Source organism: Psittacula echo, assembly GCF_963264785.1.
Source record: "Psittacula echo genome assembly, chromosome: 1".
Classification (NCBI taxonomy): domain Eukaryota; kingdom Metazoa; phylum Chordata; class Aves; order Psittaciformes; family Psittacidae; genus Psittacula; species Psittacula echo.
Genome location: NC_137735.1, coordinates 17,819,315 through 17,835,780, shown reverse-complemented (window position 1 = coordinate 17,835,780; position 16,466 = coordinate 17,819,315). Strand labels below are relative to the sequence as shown.

At 35.7% G+C, this 16,466-nt stretch overlaps 1 protein-coding gene across 2 annotated transcripts in view; it reads right to left on the bottom strand.

The window, feature by feature from the left end:
- The window catches only part of SLIT2 (slit guidance ligand 2), a gene marked incomplete at both ends in the record, with an annotated part of 277,057 nt that overhangs the window by 243,278 nt on the left and 17,313 nt on the right, over positions 1-16,466 (bottom strand). For both annotated transcript variants that reach the window (XM_080616785.1, XM_080616786.1), the window contains one exon: positions 11,667-11,738. In XM_080616785.1, coding sequence (XP_080472911.1) covers positions 11,667-11,738 — 72 coding nt within the window. The remainder of the gene's footprint in view (positions 1-11,666; positions 11,739-16,466) is intronic.

Genomic DNA, 16,466 nt, shown 5'->3' with positions numbered 1-16,466 from the left:
GTATGCAACATTTCAAAGTAAAGGTGACAGTACACTGCATGTCACCAAATTCTTTCATCTTAATCTGGCATGCTAGCTGAACAAGTTTAACTAGCAGCAATCTTTATTTCAGATCTTAAAACAGCTGTAAAATTCTCTATTTCCTAATCCAAGCAGTCTTCTAACTTGATCAGTGATGAAGATGACCTCCTTTGGCAGTTAGTCCCCCAAATCTGAACATGTATGATTACCCTTACTGGTGAGCCAAAGGAAGAGGAACACTGTGGTTATTATTCCTTTCCTAGATTAAATTTAAATTTGACATCTACCAAACGTACATACAGAACTAAAATTTTAGCTGTAAGACAACATCTCTGCACTGTGTCATATGAGAATTTTTGGCTTATGCATCTGACATGAATGCTGTACTGGAGATCAAGCAGCAAAGCCCTCCTCAATGGATCTGGTAGGCTCTCCACTTCGTAAGAAGTTTTGGGGTTTTTCTGTTTTCATAGAATCATAGAATAGTTAGGGTTGGAAAGGACCCTAAGATCATCTAGCTCCAACCCCCGTTTATTTGGGTTGTTTGGTTGGTTGGTTTTTGTTTGTTTGATTTTCTTCATTTTAAAAAAATCACTGACCTAAAAAATAAGATTTGAGTGTTTTCTTTTGTTCTTGTGTTGTAGGGTTATAAACCATGAGAGGAGTACTATTGCTATAACAAGATACAGTATAGGAGAGTTACACAAAAGTATTTGCTCTATTGAATTTACAGATACATTACTAACATCAAGGCTGCAAAGTCAGTCTCTCACCTTTTACAAAAATTGTAAAATTTATAAGAAAAAACCCAGAATATGACAGAACCAATTAACCATGGACTAAATTTAGCACTAATACAGAAGTAGTAAAGACCAGACAGGAATTTTCTCAAGTCCCAGAAATCATAACTGCTCTCCTGAAGCATACGTTTGAGTGTCTTCAGTTTACATAAATAACTTTTTTTTTTCCCCACTTTAATATGCATGTTTATACTTTCTTTTCTCTATTTAGCTTTCCACATCTTTATACTCTAAGAAGCAGCTACCACAAATGCCCCTTCATTACATTAGCTGCTATCCTATCTTTTCAAACTTTCCCTGTGGGCCTTTTCAAACTTGAGATGCAAACTTTTTAGTTTCAAGGTCGACTATCTCAATACTTCCCAGCTACCCACCACTCCTACAAGAATCTACAGAAGAGGAAAAAAAAAAAAAGTTGATGTTTCTTCTATCTCCCCCGTATTAAAGTACTAAAATCATTGAACAGCCACCATCAAATCTCTCCTCATACATGCTACTTTATAAAGTATAAGCAGCCCTTCCTTACAATTGTTTGGATTACACATTCACAGTAAAAGTAAAATTGTCATTGAACTGTCTGGACAGAAGGGAAATGAAAAGAAAGAGGCAAGGATTTTTTCTGTTACACATATTACTCTGCAAATCCTCAAGGAGTACTTAACCAGAAGATTTACCCCAGCATTTCAACTCCTTGTTTCTTTCCCCTGAAGATTAAGTGCCACGGAAAGAAGCCTTCAGAGCACGGTCCTTTAGACACCCTTGAGCCAGGAAGGGCTTGCACCTGGGCTTGGCTGTAAAGATGAAAAGAGTGCAGCAAGTCCCAGCTTTATTCCCCACGAGGTGGGTCTGAAGAGCCATTAGCAAAGCAGGCCCTTCAAGTGTCTGAGGGAGAGAATAAACTCTGCTTGGTATTCATAAGCAGCCTTTCCCAGATAAAACCGCCAGCCCCAGCTCTGGTATCTTTACAACAGCTATAAGGATCAGGACAACAGTCTGGGTTGTTCATCGCTGCAGCCCTTGCTTCAGCTCTCCTCTGAGATCAAATATTGCACTCTCTATATTGGCACTTTTCCTTATGATAATGAATCCCTTTAATTGGTACTTAGATAATTGATGTGACCTGCCTACCAGCAGGCCAAGTTCTGCACAGTTCAACACAGTTTCAGCTGAAGTCTATCGGTCCACACAAGGAAAGCTCAGTCTGCCTCTTCCTGCATGCACTACTCACTCACTCACTAGTTCAGCAAAACTCAAGTCCCTACCAGGACTGCAAAGTGAAGAGAGTAATCTAAGCATGGTACAGGGTAAGCTTTTCTTATCTATCCTAAACATATTCTAAGTACTCCTTTATCTGACATGTCAATTCAGAAACTGAATAAAGAAATATTTTCCAGTGTTTTTAATTGAAAAACATACTCAAATGGTGATATACTGCTTTGACTGTAAATGGTCAAATATTTCAGACAAAAGTAAATGCAAGTACCTCTGACAAATCTATCTGAATATTAAATTTCAACTTAATAAATATACTCAGAGAAGTTAAAAAACCACTGAGATCCCACTGGCAGATAGAACTCTCACTGCAGCTGTAATGTTTCATCAAGTGTTGTATGGTTTATGTCATTTATGTGGACAAAAGGAACATTTACTGTATCAGCAGATTCCTAAGTTTTCCAGCTCTGTTATTGACATGTGTAAATGATACTATCATAGAATCATAGAACAGTTAGGGTTGGAAAGGACCTTGAGATCATCTAGTTCCAACCCCCCTGCCATGGGCAGGGACACCTCACACTAAACCATCTCACCAAAGGCTCTGTCCAACCCGGCCTTGAACACCAGCAAGGACGGAGCATTCACAAATTCCTTGGGCAACCCATTCCAGTGCCTCACCACCCTCACAGTAAAGAACTTCCTTCTTATATCCAATCTAAACTTCCCCTGTTTAAGTTTTAGCCCATTGCCCCTAGTCCTATCACTAGAGTCCCTAATGAACAGTCCATCCTCAGCATCCTCCCTTCAGATACTGGAAGGCTGCTATGAGGTCTCCACGCAACCTTCTCTTCTCCAGGCTGAACAGCTTCAACTTCTCAGCCAAAAAATATACAAAAAATGTGTGGGTTATCAATAATTGTGTTAAGCGGTGCTGGGTTTTTTTATTATTAATCTACTAAAATGGTTTAAAGTTGGTGGGTTTATCCCTAAGTAGAGACATTAAAAACATACCCCTACAAAAGTAAAAAAAAAAAACCAAAACAATCTATAAACCTAGCTGTAATTTCAGGTTTTATTACAGTGTGTTTATAAAAACACATCAGTTGAAGAGCAGCTGCTCTTTAACAAAGAGCATTTCATCTTGCTTTAGCTCTAGGATGCAAAAAACCTATTCAAACATGCTTTGCAAAGCAACATTATGGCAAAAAGCATTTGTAGATCAACATTACAACAAAAAGCATTATGAAAGACCAAGAGCAAATTAAAGCTTTTATATAGGCTTGACTTTCTTTGGTACAATGGAACATATGAAAGTAGATCTGTTAAGGCTAAAGTGGATATGCATTTTTGTAGTAATGTTGTTTCCCTTGCCAATGTCCTATTCCTTTTGAAGAATTCAAACAGTAGCTACTACAACCAATGCAAGATGTTGACTGTTTCAATCCCCTTTTCTTATAAAAGCTTTTATTCTTATCAAGAATATGTAGACAAATCTGGCAACATGACAATTTTTTTTATTACAGTAAATTTTTTGTTGATATGTTCTATATATGTTAGCAACTTTCTAGGAAAAAGTATGCTCTTTGTAAGAACGTACACTTTGGGAAATATTTTTAAAAATATATGTGTTTTTTTGAATGCTGTGCAACTTTAGGGAAGCTTTAAAAGAAATTCAATGCATTTAAAATGCTATATAAATCAACATACAGGATGAAGGGTCAACAGAGGTTAAACTGTCTGTCCTTGACTACATTCATAAATGTCTTTTCTAGCTGTACTTATAGAAGCAACTGCAGTGTAACTTGGATATTAAAAACTCCAAGGAAACCAACAATAAATACTGCTAAGAATTTCACAAGGGTGTGGGTTTTTTTTTTTCCTTAGGTGTTAATTAAATGATCATTTAACACTGAAATGTAAACACAACATTTTCATCTACTGACAGCATAGCCTATAATAAATCCAGGGTAATAAACGTCCTGGTGTTAATACTCTGAACCAAGTTCCCACAACACACTAAGATGCCTTGTCGTGTCTAAGGTTAAGCATCTAGACACAAAACAAAGATTGTGCCTACTCGACTTCCAGTTCAATTTTCCCATCGCCCAGTGACCTAGGTAACACTTTGAGCAATAAAGAATAAATTTAATTTCTCCAGCATTTTGTGAGGATTAAGAACAATTGTTGGCCTGCAATGACTTTTTATCCTCGGATTCTTTCTCTTCCAGAGCATTCCCCCAGTTCTAAAAGAAAATTCTGATGGTTTAAGACACAGAACAAACAGAACTTTAAATTAGGCTTTTTTCAATCAATTGGAACTGTTGGAGGGGAAGCAATCAAGCTTTCTTTGGACTTTTCTCAGCTATTCAGTTACTTTAGGCTTTAATCTTGCACTCACAGAAGAAACCTACCATCATAGGGACAAGCCTCTATACTTTCACATTTTCTCTTGGCCTGATTTATTCCTCTCTTCTGTTTTTTTTTTTTTTTTTTTTTTTTTTTTTTTTTTTTTAATCTAGATGACATGGCTGCACTTAAATGTCCACTCTGTGCAAGCCGAGACTTACAGATGTCTTCTTTATAATGTTTCACACCATGTTGCTGCACCACATAATAATGGCATTTCCTCCGAAATGCCTTTTTACTTTTCATTACTTCCTTCACTGAGATTCAGTTTCCTACTTCACTCTTGCCTAAAAGGTTTCCTATGTCACAATTTACCAAAGCTTTCAAGGTTAACCCTCCAGGAACAACTCAAGGATTGATACAGAGTGGACATGAATATAGTTACAGGTGACTCAAAACCAGCTAATTAAACATGAATATAGTTACAGGTGACTCAAAACCAGCTAATTAAACTTTTGTATTAAAACAAATTACCTTAGCTCTCGCTTTGACCATTTATCAAGCAATCAAAAATATGGAAGGCAATTATTAATGCTTGAAGCCAAACAGATCAAGCTACCAATGCCATAATAGCTAAAGCCAATCTCTCTGTTACTCTGAATGTCACCAGCTTATTTTAAAAGCTTGAGTAATTACTATAATTAATGTTTTTATGAATACTGAAATGGCATTTCAATATCAACAGCTAATAGCATAAAAAAATACCACAGATATTTATGTAGGTCCAGAAGAATTGCCTTCAGCTATTTTTTTGTCTGCTTGGTGTTTAACATGACTTTTAAATTAATGTTAACAGTGACTAGAAGCAGTTTTGGGTGTTTGTTCTAATGAAAAATCAATAGTTATAAGTATCCCTACAGATGCCTTTCTCTGAAATTAGTTTACTATATCATTTGGTAATGCAGATTACATAAAGATCTAGTGATTTTCCTAGTAGCAGAATTAGTTTACAGCCCCATAAGTCTACCCAATTTGCCATTTTATTCCATAGCAAAAGGAAATATTGCTTAAAGGAAAAAAAAAAAAATTATTAAAGATATAAAAGCAAATTTAACTGATAATTAAAGAAAATTCCCAATGATCTTAAAATTAAAAATACATTCATTCATCATGAGAGCCTTCTCACAGGAAAGAAGTTTGTTTCCAAAGTTAAAAATCCCATGCTATTACATTTAACCTGATTTCTGTATATTTGGTACATCATTTTTTTTGCTACACAGCATGATGGGAGGTGCTGTGAAAATACACAAAAAATCATAGTTCAGGAAAAGCCTATAGATTAAAAGATTCTAAAACAAAGAGAAAGAAGAGTAACGTAGTGACACCTGAAGTTGTATAATTGCACAGAGTGACCATAGGGGTTTTTCTTACAACATCTTAAAAGTTCATTCTGGTTCCACCAATGCTTTCACTCAGCTAAATCCAAGGCTGAAAGTTTGTGGTTATTAGGACATAACCACTGCAAGTTTTACACCAAATGCATGCATGTAATTCTTGATCCTGTGCTCAAAAAATAAATCACCTGCTGAAGTGTAATAATTTTTACAATACTTTGAAAAGCTTTAAAAGGTCATCTTGTCATCTCTAACCCTACCTAAATAGGACTTGCATCTGAAGCAAAGCTACAGTGGTATTTGTTTTGCTCACTACATTGTAAAGGATGAATGAGGTTTTAATTTAGAAACATTATAGCAGAGAGTTAGAAGTGAAGGTAGAAGCAAGTGTCACTAGGAAAAGAGGAAAAAAAGCACATGTAAGCCAAACTGCATATAATTCACATCTCTGTAGATTGAAAATGAGCAGGTGACAGAACCAACAATCAGTGTTTAGTGTCTTGCGAAAGTTTCTCTCCTAGATCTTCCATACCAGAAATTATTTCCAGAGAAAAGGTATTACAGACCTAACAGAGGCAACATATTTTGAGTTACTTCAGTTTCTTCTTAACATTAATGAGTCTTAACAAGCCTATTTTTAATACCTATTAATTATTTTATTTTTAGGTAGTCCTATCTATCTATGGATTGTAATTATAGCAAAAAAAGATTCACAACTATAACTGCCAGTGGGCTTGCAGCATGTGGTACCAAAATTCACTCTGGAAACACTCCAGACTGGGGCGATAGGAGCTTGTGTTAGTACCAATGCACCAATGTAGCAAAGCTATGATAATGGCACTTCCACTCTGCAAGGAAGAATAGTAATTACCTGTATATTAAATTAGAGTTTTCTTTTTAAAGCTGGCTTATGACAAAGCCAAAACTCTATACTTATTTTATACATATGCCATATGCAGTATTTCCTCATTAAATAATAATTTTGAAAGACAGTTATCTTCTAAGAACTATAGTCACTGTTCTGTTATTATAAAAAATAATGCTAGTAATAAAAAGCTAGCTAGCATTAGAATTGGCATGTTCTTACCAACTTTATTGTTTAGATAAAACAATTTAAATTTTCTTGTATTTGAACTAAACCACTCTGGTAGAAAACACACCAGAAGTTAAACCACTAGCAGGATGGACACACTGTATGTTGTTTCTTGTTACCACTAAAAGAATAAGATTCAAGACATATATTAAAAAAAATAAAAATAAAGTTGCCTTATGTGCAGGCTGCCAGAATGCCCCAGAACAAAAAAAAAAAAAAAACCTGAAACAAATTACTAAAAAAACCCTCAACACAGTTTCCTGGTGAGAATATAGCAACAAGGTGGCTTCATAATCCATGTTTCAATAAATCTTTAATTGTTGCACATCCAGTACACTTCTGCAGTAAGGTGGAGAGCACCATAGTGTTACTGCAGCACATCCAGCAATGGAAAGATGCCCATTACGCTTATCAAGTGGCAGTTCCTTTAACAATATACTTGCAAAAGGAGAGAGATTAATCAATATTGCCTTTTGAAATGCTCATTGGTTTTAACACTGAGAGCCACCTGTCTGCAGTTGGAGTAAGATTTCAGAGGCTTTGGGGTAATGAGCACTTTTCTAATGAGCTGTTTTTCTATTCAGTTGTTAAAACAGATTCAGACAGAAGATAAATATCTTTTCTACATAACTATGACTATAGTCTCACCTGCCATGATTACTGTTAAAAGGGATATGACAAACCATAAATTAAAGTAGCTGCATTTAAGGCTTAACAGTAAGGAAACCAACAGTTTAAAATTGGCTGGTTTAGCATGTTACATACACCACCTACCACCATTTTACCTTTTTTTTTTTTTTTTTTTCCAGTTACATTCCTATCCAATTTTTTTCTTTTTCTCTTCTAGGTAAAGGTAAAAAAAAAAAACCCAACACTCAGCAATTGGTGCAAACCACAGGTTCTCCTGCAGCAGCTCAAAAACAGACCTAAGAGCCGCCTGGAGAACTTTCCTCCTCTTCGTGTCAGCTGCCCGCAGCCTTCCCCACACCGGGGCTGGCGGCCGGGATGAGTGATGGTGTCACTCCGACCAGACAACAGTAACCCTGGCAACTGCAACCTGCAATTCCTGCCTAACCATTGTGGGATTTATTGTGGCAGGGGCCACAGAGGCCAAGAGTAAAGTGAAGCAGAGAGCTATGGTGTCTGACACATCTAGTACCACACACTTTAATCATAGCTGGCAGAAATTAATTCAGGAGGAATTTTTGCAAGGGCCCCCCATGCAGCATGTTTTGTTGTTGTTGCTATTGCTGCTGTTCTGGCCTAAGATAGTAGTTTTTTAAGGTTTTTTGACCTTCAGTATTTTTTCTTTTAGTTATTAGCTGTTAGGAATTTTATTGAAGTGACTAATAGACATCTCAAAACTGAGTGTTTAGTAATCTGACAACATTAAGATCTTTTATTCCTTTAGAGGAGAAAAATCTTATTCACAGCATGCATCTTCTCAAGTACATGCATTAGAAGGAAAACATAATATAGGACCAAATCCACTAGAAAGACTGTTTTTTCAAAGCCAGCATTGCCTAAGTTATACAGCAAATATTGTTCACTAAGGAAACTTAGACTTGTAGTAAGCACAAGAAATGTAAATCAAAAGGAATGAGCTTTGTGCATGGAATTCAATAATCTCTGCATGTTACTGGTTAACAAAGGTAACTCTTAAAACTGAATTTTCAAACAGTTTTGAGTCCAGCACTTGGTATCCTACAACAAATAGCAATCAATGAACTGTAATCTAACCAGTAAATGTAAGCAGTCAAAATCTATTTGCCTCAGACAAGCACTCACTAGGCTTCAGGAGCTCTCTGTACTAAGGTGCCATTGCTGATGGTAAACAAGTTAGTGTGCATGGGCATACAGGTAACCAAAAACAACACACCCCCTTCTCGCAGGAGAAGTGCTTGTTGAACAACGACTTTTATTACCCCTGGGCAGTTACAACAGCACCTTTATTTTAACAGTATTGTATCAAAATAAATGTTTATGTACATTGTGCTTTGAAAGATACCTTGCAAAGTAACCTACAGTGCTACTAACATCATTGTTAGCATTAACTACTTCCTACCAAAATATTTATGTCAAAACACCTTTGCAGGTAACTCTTAATGGGAAAATCACTTAAAATTACCCATTTTAACTAGTTCCAAGAGATTTCTTGGAAGGCTGCTAAGTGGGAAATAAAGTAATGTGAAAAAATAATTTATTTAATTACCTTTGAAACTCAAGTGTCTTTAGGCACAGAAAATAATGCACTGTCTCTTTTAAACTCTCAACCTATGGCTTTCCTTTACTTACACTTCCCATCTGTCAACAAATGCTTGAAATTTTATTACACTGTCCTGTAGTTTATGCAGAGTTGGTATTATTTTACAGAGTTCTGTTAATGGACTGGATAAATGGTAATGCTATTTAAACTAGTCTCCTGCTCCAGCAAACACAGCTGCAACTGTACTACTATTTCTAGGCAAACATCTTGACCTGAACATGCAGTGCTCTCTCAACCCGTCCAAAGAGAAATTGGAGCAGACAGCAAAGGGAAAGCATAGCTGGCCGCTGGCGGCAACCAACTGTGTCTAATCATAATTCATATACAGTGTACCCTCTTTCTTTTATATTACATTTAGGCTACAGAACAAGCATATGTGCTTCTTCACCTGGCATCTCATTTATAGTCAAGGGTCAAATGGTAATTATTATTCACAGAAGCTCAATAGTATGTTGAAAACTCACAGTACACACACTGTTTGATTAGCTGTTAAATGCCAAATATAAATACTAAACCCAAAGCATACTATACATTTTATTGATCATGTTAGAGAACTTTAATTCTCCCTAGAAATATATTTATTTGTATGTAAATACATGTAAGCACATGCAATGATACATGTAAAAAATCAAATAATTTTATATTCTTCATAGTCATCAAGCTCCACATTTGAAAACTGACTGAGAACAGTTAACCAGCATCAATCCCTTTGTTGGCCTGACATTTTTTTAATTACAAATTCGGCATTAAGCAACTGTAGATTTTCAGTACCACTCATTTTCTTTTAAACATGAATACATTATAACCAGACATTTACTTTCATGGTCTGATCAACAATAACCCTTAGGCAGAGGAAATTTAATACTGTGAAGCCAGTGATCTCTTGCTTTCCACCAAACACACTGTGAGCAGTTGTGTGTTTTATGTCAAAGGACGTTAGGCATTTAAGACTAGCATCTATCAAATATACAATTCTGAATTAAATATATTCAAGTATGATTTTGCCTGAAGTGTGCATCCATTTTTTGCCTGCAAATTACACCTCATTTCTATTTTATATGAATTTAAATAACAACCATTACACTATAGATGGAATAATAAAATGAACATAAATCCCTTTCATTTTCCTTCCTGATAGAAGTAATATCTTTATCATGCCTGATGGAAATAAGACAGACTCAATTGTTAATATATAAACCCACATATATTATAATATTATAGCACAGTAAACCATTTTTGTCAGAACAAAAGGCTTCAGGAGTTTTCTGGCCTAGTAATTTTAACAACTCACTACATCTACAGGGAAGTTCTGGAAACGAAGCATACTTCCAAAGCAAAGGAAAGAAACAAAAATACATGCAACTAAATGTTTACACTAATAGAATCATTTTCAGTTTAAAACTTAATATTACTATGAGAGGGAAAAAAAGAACTATTACTTCACAATATTAAAACAGAAATAATCTCCTAAAATATACAATCTTCATTATATCATTTGTTGTCAAGAATATTTCCATATACTAAAGTGGAAACAAGTCAGAGGAACCCCACCTTCACTTATTTTTTTCCCCAAGCACACAAGGGGTGAAACTCAACACAGTCAGCAATTTCAACAGCAAAAATCTCACCTGAAGTCTAAAGAAATGTATCAAATACATATCTACTCAAAATAGGGCTGCATCCGTACAAGCTTTTCAAAGCCTACTTAAGCATATCGTGTTATATCCCTTCCATACCACCTTTAAGGTAACTTAGAGGTACCTTAAAATTTATTTTGTTACAGTAACTAATCATGTAGATACAGAAATCAATCCATTTTACTGCAACAGAAATAAATGGACTCTTAGGAGGGCCAATGGATCAAAACATTAATTTCAAAATACTGCCAAGAGCGCAATATTATCAAACCAAAGAACACAACCAAAGCAAATGCTCATTACCATATTTGATATAGTTTTTATTTAAGTTAAAATATTTCTTTTTTTTCTTTTTTTCTTCCCAGAGCTGAAGTTACTACCTTTGTTGTCTTTGTGACGGAGCACAGGAGAGACTTCTCTACAGACCTACCATTTGCCAACTCAGTGATTTTCCTGGTCAAGTGCATATGGCCACAAAAACAAAACTTCAGAAGACCAAAGTTCTTATAAAGCACTATACCTCTGGGATAGAGTCTCCAGAGGCTTTCTTTTTTTTAATCTTTCAAAACAGAAACAACAACAAAAAACACAAACCACAAGAAAAGCCAAAGTATTCTTTCAGCAAAACTTCATTACAGACATGGGAATGGATGAAACAATATTTTATCTCAAGAAACTACTGGTATCTAACCTAGATTAAAAAAAAAATAATAAAATAATAATAATCTTGAAATCTTGCAGAGCACTCAAAGATAACACTCAGCTTAAACACTGCAACAACGTTCCTGGACACATTTTAGCCCTGTTTGAGGCAAAATTCAAAAACGCTAATGCAAGACAACAGATCAATTCCAAATTTTCCAGAACACTTGTTATTGCATCAAGCCTACTTACAGCCTGTATAACTTCGGCGTCCCCAGAAAGAGCAGTTCAGAAAGCAACTGGAGGTTATTTCTGTTTAGGCGCCTTTAGAAAGAAAAAGAAAAAGTTGTGTTAAATTACAAGAGCTATAGCAATGCAATACAATCACTTTGAGCAGGCATCTAGTGCTGTAACAAGCTGATTTTAAAGACCAGAAAAGCTATGCAATGCTGGTCCATTAGCGGAGACATGGTCCAGCAATAAATTTACCATGGAGTAATTACATTTTCTGCTTTCTCCAACAGACCATATTGCCTATTTTATGAAAGATTTTTGAATCTCTGTAGTGTGACTTAATCACTAAGTCAGGAATCTATCATGCAACAACCAGAAAACTAAAAATAGAGATCAGCAGTGTAACTTCAATTCCCCACCAACTCTGAGTTCCTCTTAGTATAATAAAGCAGATAGATATTTTGTGACCATGAAAAAGTTTAAGGGAACATGTATCAAATGCACACACTAAGTTAAGTAATGAGATCATGTATCTAAAGATCCATATTACACATTATTTAAATGTGTTATATTTATTTTATTAAAAAAAAAAAAAAAAAAAAAAAAAAAAGGAAAGAGGCTGTTACAGAAACCCTGATCAAATAAACGTCAGAAAAAACCAAGACATCCCAGCTTGTATTTGGCATTACAGGGTTGTTTTTTATTTCCATGATGGTTTTTTCTATAGCTATAAAGATACATGAAAAGGAAGTTAAATTACAAAAATCAAACACAATCAGTTGTGCACAAGACAGCACAAAATAAAAACCACAAGTAGGATCCAGAAGGTACTCCATTTGTCTGTGAATTTTCTCATTGAGCACACTGACAAAGGTCAAAACTGCCTAGTTTGAGGTGTTCAGAGTTCAAAACCTACTGTGTTAGAGCTAGAAGCAACACAACAACCACTAGCCAAGACAAATATATCTATCCCATGTTCATGATTCTTTAAACATACAATGTAGACTACTCCCTCTAATGTGTATAAGTGACAGCCCTGGAACATATAGTCATACTTGTCAAGAATTTAAGTTCAAAACAGGGTTTTGGTGAGTTTTAAGCAATGCACCAGATATGCCATCTTCCATTTAAGTAAACCTACATACTGAAAAAGTTTTGTCCCATCAACCTCATCACAAATCCCAGTTTGCAATACACGGTGCTTTTCAATACATTGCATATCTCAATACATGGCATTCCTGGACACCAGACTGCATGGTATTATCTGATATTTATTTTATCCTTATAGTGGGTACACTACATATGTCAACAGACTGTTGCCAAAACATTCCACAAGGTGAAATAAAGAGATAACTAACTGCAGTTTTGCAAAACTAAGTTTTAGAATTTCATAAAGCTTCAGAATTTCTTGTTTGTTTGTCTTCAGGCTGAATTTAAACTACTAAAGCCTCTTTAGCCTCACAGGGCTCATTTCATAAGCCCTGCTCCATCTAAAGGTCTTTCCAATTAAGTTGTCCTACAAATTCCCATACACAGACACACACATACACTCAAAATCCAGGTTTACGTAGCTGCATGGTATAGTTCACTTAGTTATTGCTCCCCTAAAGTTTAAGCAACTACTGATAAGGGCAATATAAACTGAAAAAATATCCTTTACATACACAAGGTTTGCTCCCACATTTCAAAATATAAGCAAGCAGTTAGCTTTTTTGAGATCTAGATATCTGTAGTTCTCCATTTTTAGGTTCCTTTTTGTCAGTCAAGCACCAGAAATCCTGATTTCAATGCTGAAGAAATTTAAATCACGCATTTTCAAGATAAAGACAATTTAGAGTGAAAGGAATCCTGAAAAGGAAGGACTACGATATTGGGATAAGATGGCTGAAGATGCAGCTTAAGGCACAGCAAAATAGGCTTAATCAAAGAAAAAGCAAAAAAAATAAAAAAAAAAAAAAACAAAACAACAAAAAAAAACAATAAAAATAAATCTGTACTGTGATCTTGGAAGCCAGATTTCCAAATCAGTAGAAGTGAAGTTTTCAATATAAAAGAAAGAGCTATGAAGAAGTTAATGACTAGTGAAAGACTTGATTTGAACATTGCTTAAAAGAAAACCTTATTGACATAAATAAGTGATACATTTTAGTGTTTGTGGATTGACTGCATTTTCAAACCAAGATCATTTTAAAACAGACATTTTTCTAACTTCTAGTAAATTTATGTATAAAAGTATATACTAAGACCACAAAAAACATAGTAGGAAGAAAACCATTTCAAAGTTACATTTGTGATCAGAAAAGAATAATGTGAAAAGAAAAGAATAATGTGAAAATAGATTTCTTAGACAAAAAAGCTAGGCAAATTGTTAAATAAAAAAAGAAATAAAATTTATTCATCCCTTCTCTTTGCTAAATAGTTAAGACTTAAACCTGAAAGTCCATGATTATGATCAAAAAGTACATGGGAAAACATGCAGGGTAAAGACTTTGGGAAGTTAATCTCTAATCAGAAACTATTTGGGCCAAAAATTTCTGTTGATATGTAAGGAGTATATCAAGTTCAGATGCTAGAAAACAATGGCAAGCTGTAACTAAAGGGTCAAAGAAAGTATCTATTTCTGCAGAAGTTCCATATAATTAAAAAAAAAAAATAAAACAAAAAAAGCACTGCAGTACAGAGTAGTACAGTAGCACACTGATTCCTCAGGCAGGCTGCCTTTCACTAAATCATAGAATGGTTTGGGTCGGAAGGGACCTTAAAAGATTATCTAGTTCAAATCCCCCAGCCATTGGCAGGGACACCTTCCACTACTTCAGGTTGCTCTAAGCCTCATTCAACCTGGTCTTGAGCACTTCCAAGGATGGGGCAGTCGCAGCTTCTCAGGATAACCTCTTCCAGTGCCTCATCGCACTCACAGTAAGTAACTTCTTCCTAACATTTAAATCTAACCACTTCCAGTTTAAAACCATTCCCCCTTTTCCTACCCCTATGTACCCTTGTAGAATGTCCTCCAGATTTCTTGTAGGCCCCATTAAGGTATTGAACACTGATATCAGGTCTCCTCTGAGTCTTCTCTTCTCCAGGCTGAACAAGCCCAACTCTCTCAGCCTGTCCTGAGAGTTGCTCCAGTCCTCTGACCATCTTCATGGCCTCATATAGACCCACTCCAACAGATCCATGTCTTTTCTGTACTAAGGACTGCAGAGCTGAGCGCAAGAGTTCAGGTGGGGTCTCATGAGAGCAGAAGCAGGGAACCATATGCTTGGACTTGATGACCACATTCCTTTCAATGCAACATATTTTCAAAATGTAACAACAATCTTGCAAGGACACAATTAACATCACTTTAGGACACTTCACAAGCCAAATACTTGTGTTAGTACATAACTTCCCACATAAGCAGTTAATACCTCAGATCAGGAGTTGCTGTTATTACCTGCAGTTCTCATGGCCCACACAACTGAGCATGCTGTTAACATATTGATGCATGTGCTACTGTACAGACTTTAAAAATTGAAGTTACAGACAATAAATCATAATTCATGGATTAAAGTAACAATAAACAGCACTACCCTCTTGACTCAACAGTTTCTACCAAGTGTGCTTGGAACTTAGTGTTTCAATGTACATTTTTACTTTGCCTTTCACAAAATGAAAGCATTTGTTCTTTGAGTGAATTGAGGAAATATACAAGTTAAATAAACTACTGATCTTTAATGAATGTTGTATTTGCAGCTTCTACTTCAAATGATTCCATCCCACTTTAAGTTTTTTAGAACTAAGCTTTTCTACCAAAAATCTGACCATTACTTATTGCCTGTGCCCAAGAATATCAAACATTGCTAGCTTTCATGAAGGAAATTATGGGAAATATGTCCTTTATCATACTTCAGAAAGAGGCTTCAGCTACTCTTTACATCTAACAAGTTATAACAGATGTTTTCAAAGGGGTCAACTTGCTGTCCTTAAGTTTTCTACAATGTTTTATGAACTGAACTTCACTGAAATTAACTTTTCAAGATTATAATAGATAGTTTTTTTTACAAAATGCTATGAATTCACACACAAGTGAATGAATTAAAAAGGACACAGAGCTTATCTGGAATACACAGACTAGTATCCAAGTATACAACAACTTCCAGTTCAACAGTCACTAAGAGTTCTCAATCTTTCAGACAGAATCACACTAGGAGTTCAGTAAACACATTCCTATTTTAAAACAGTTCACCACCATGCATGGTTCTCCAATAATTCCACTTTTTCAGGTGACCTCATGCTTAATTTTGTCTGAAATAGCAATACCTATCCAGAACACACAGACATAATGGAACAAGAGTGAGAAAAGCATGATCCCCTTTCTCCCCAGAGCTGAAACCAGAGGTAAGCGCAGATGGATTCATAGCTACATACTGCAAAGAACCGCAGCTAAGTGCAGTGTAAAAACAACCAGAAACACTCCACATTTTCTTTCAATGTGTGCTGGCAGAAACCTCATTGCAGCTATCTGGCAGGCAGCATTTCCCCCAGAACACCCTAAGAGAAATTTTGGTTTCATCAACTGAACTGCTCTCCAGACCTGAAATGAAGTTCGAGGTGAAGCACTGAGGAACAGTGATGAGCTATTCCATACTGCTACCATTCAGTTTCCAAACTGAGCTAGAAAAATCTGTATTCCTCAAGCAATGGCAGATTGCTCAGAACAGATGACGTGTTAGTGGTGTAAGCAACAAGAAAGTGTACTGGAGAATCTCTTAACACTGCAATACCTTGACCTGCAAAGTCCCTTGGCAACGGCCAGAAACATAGAATCATAGA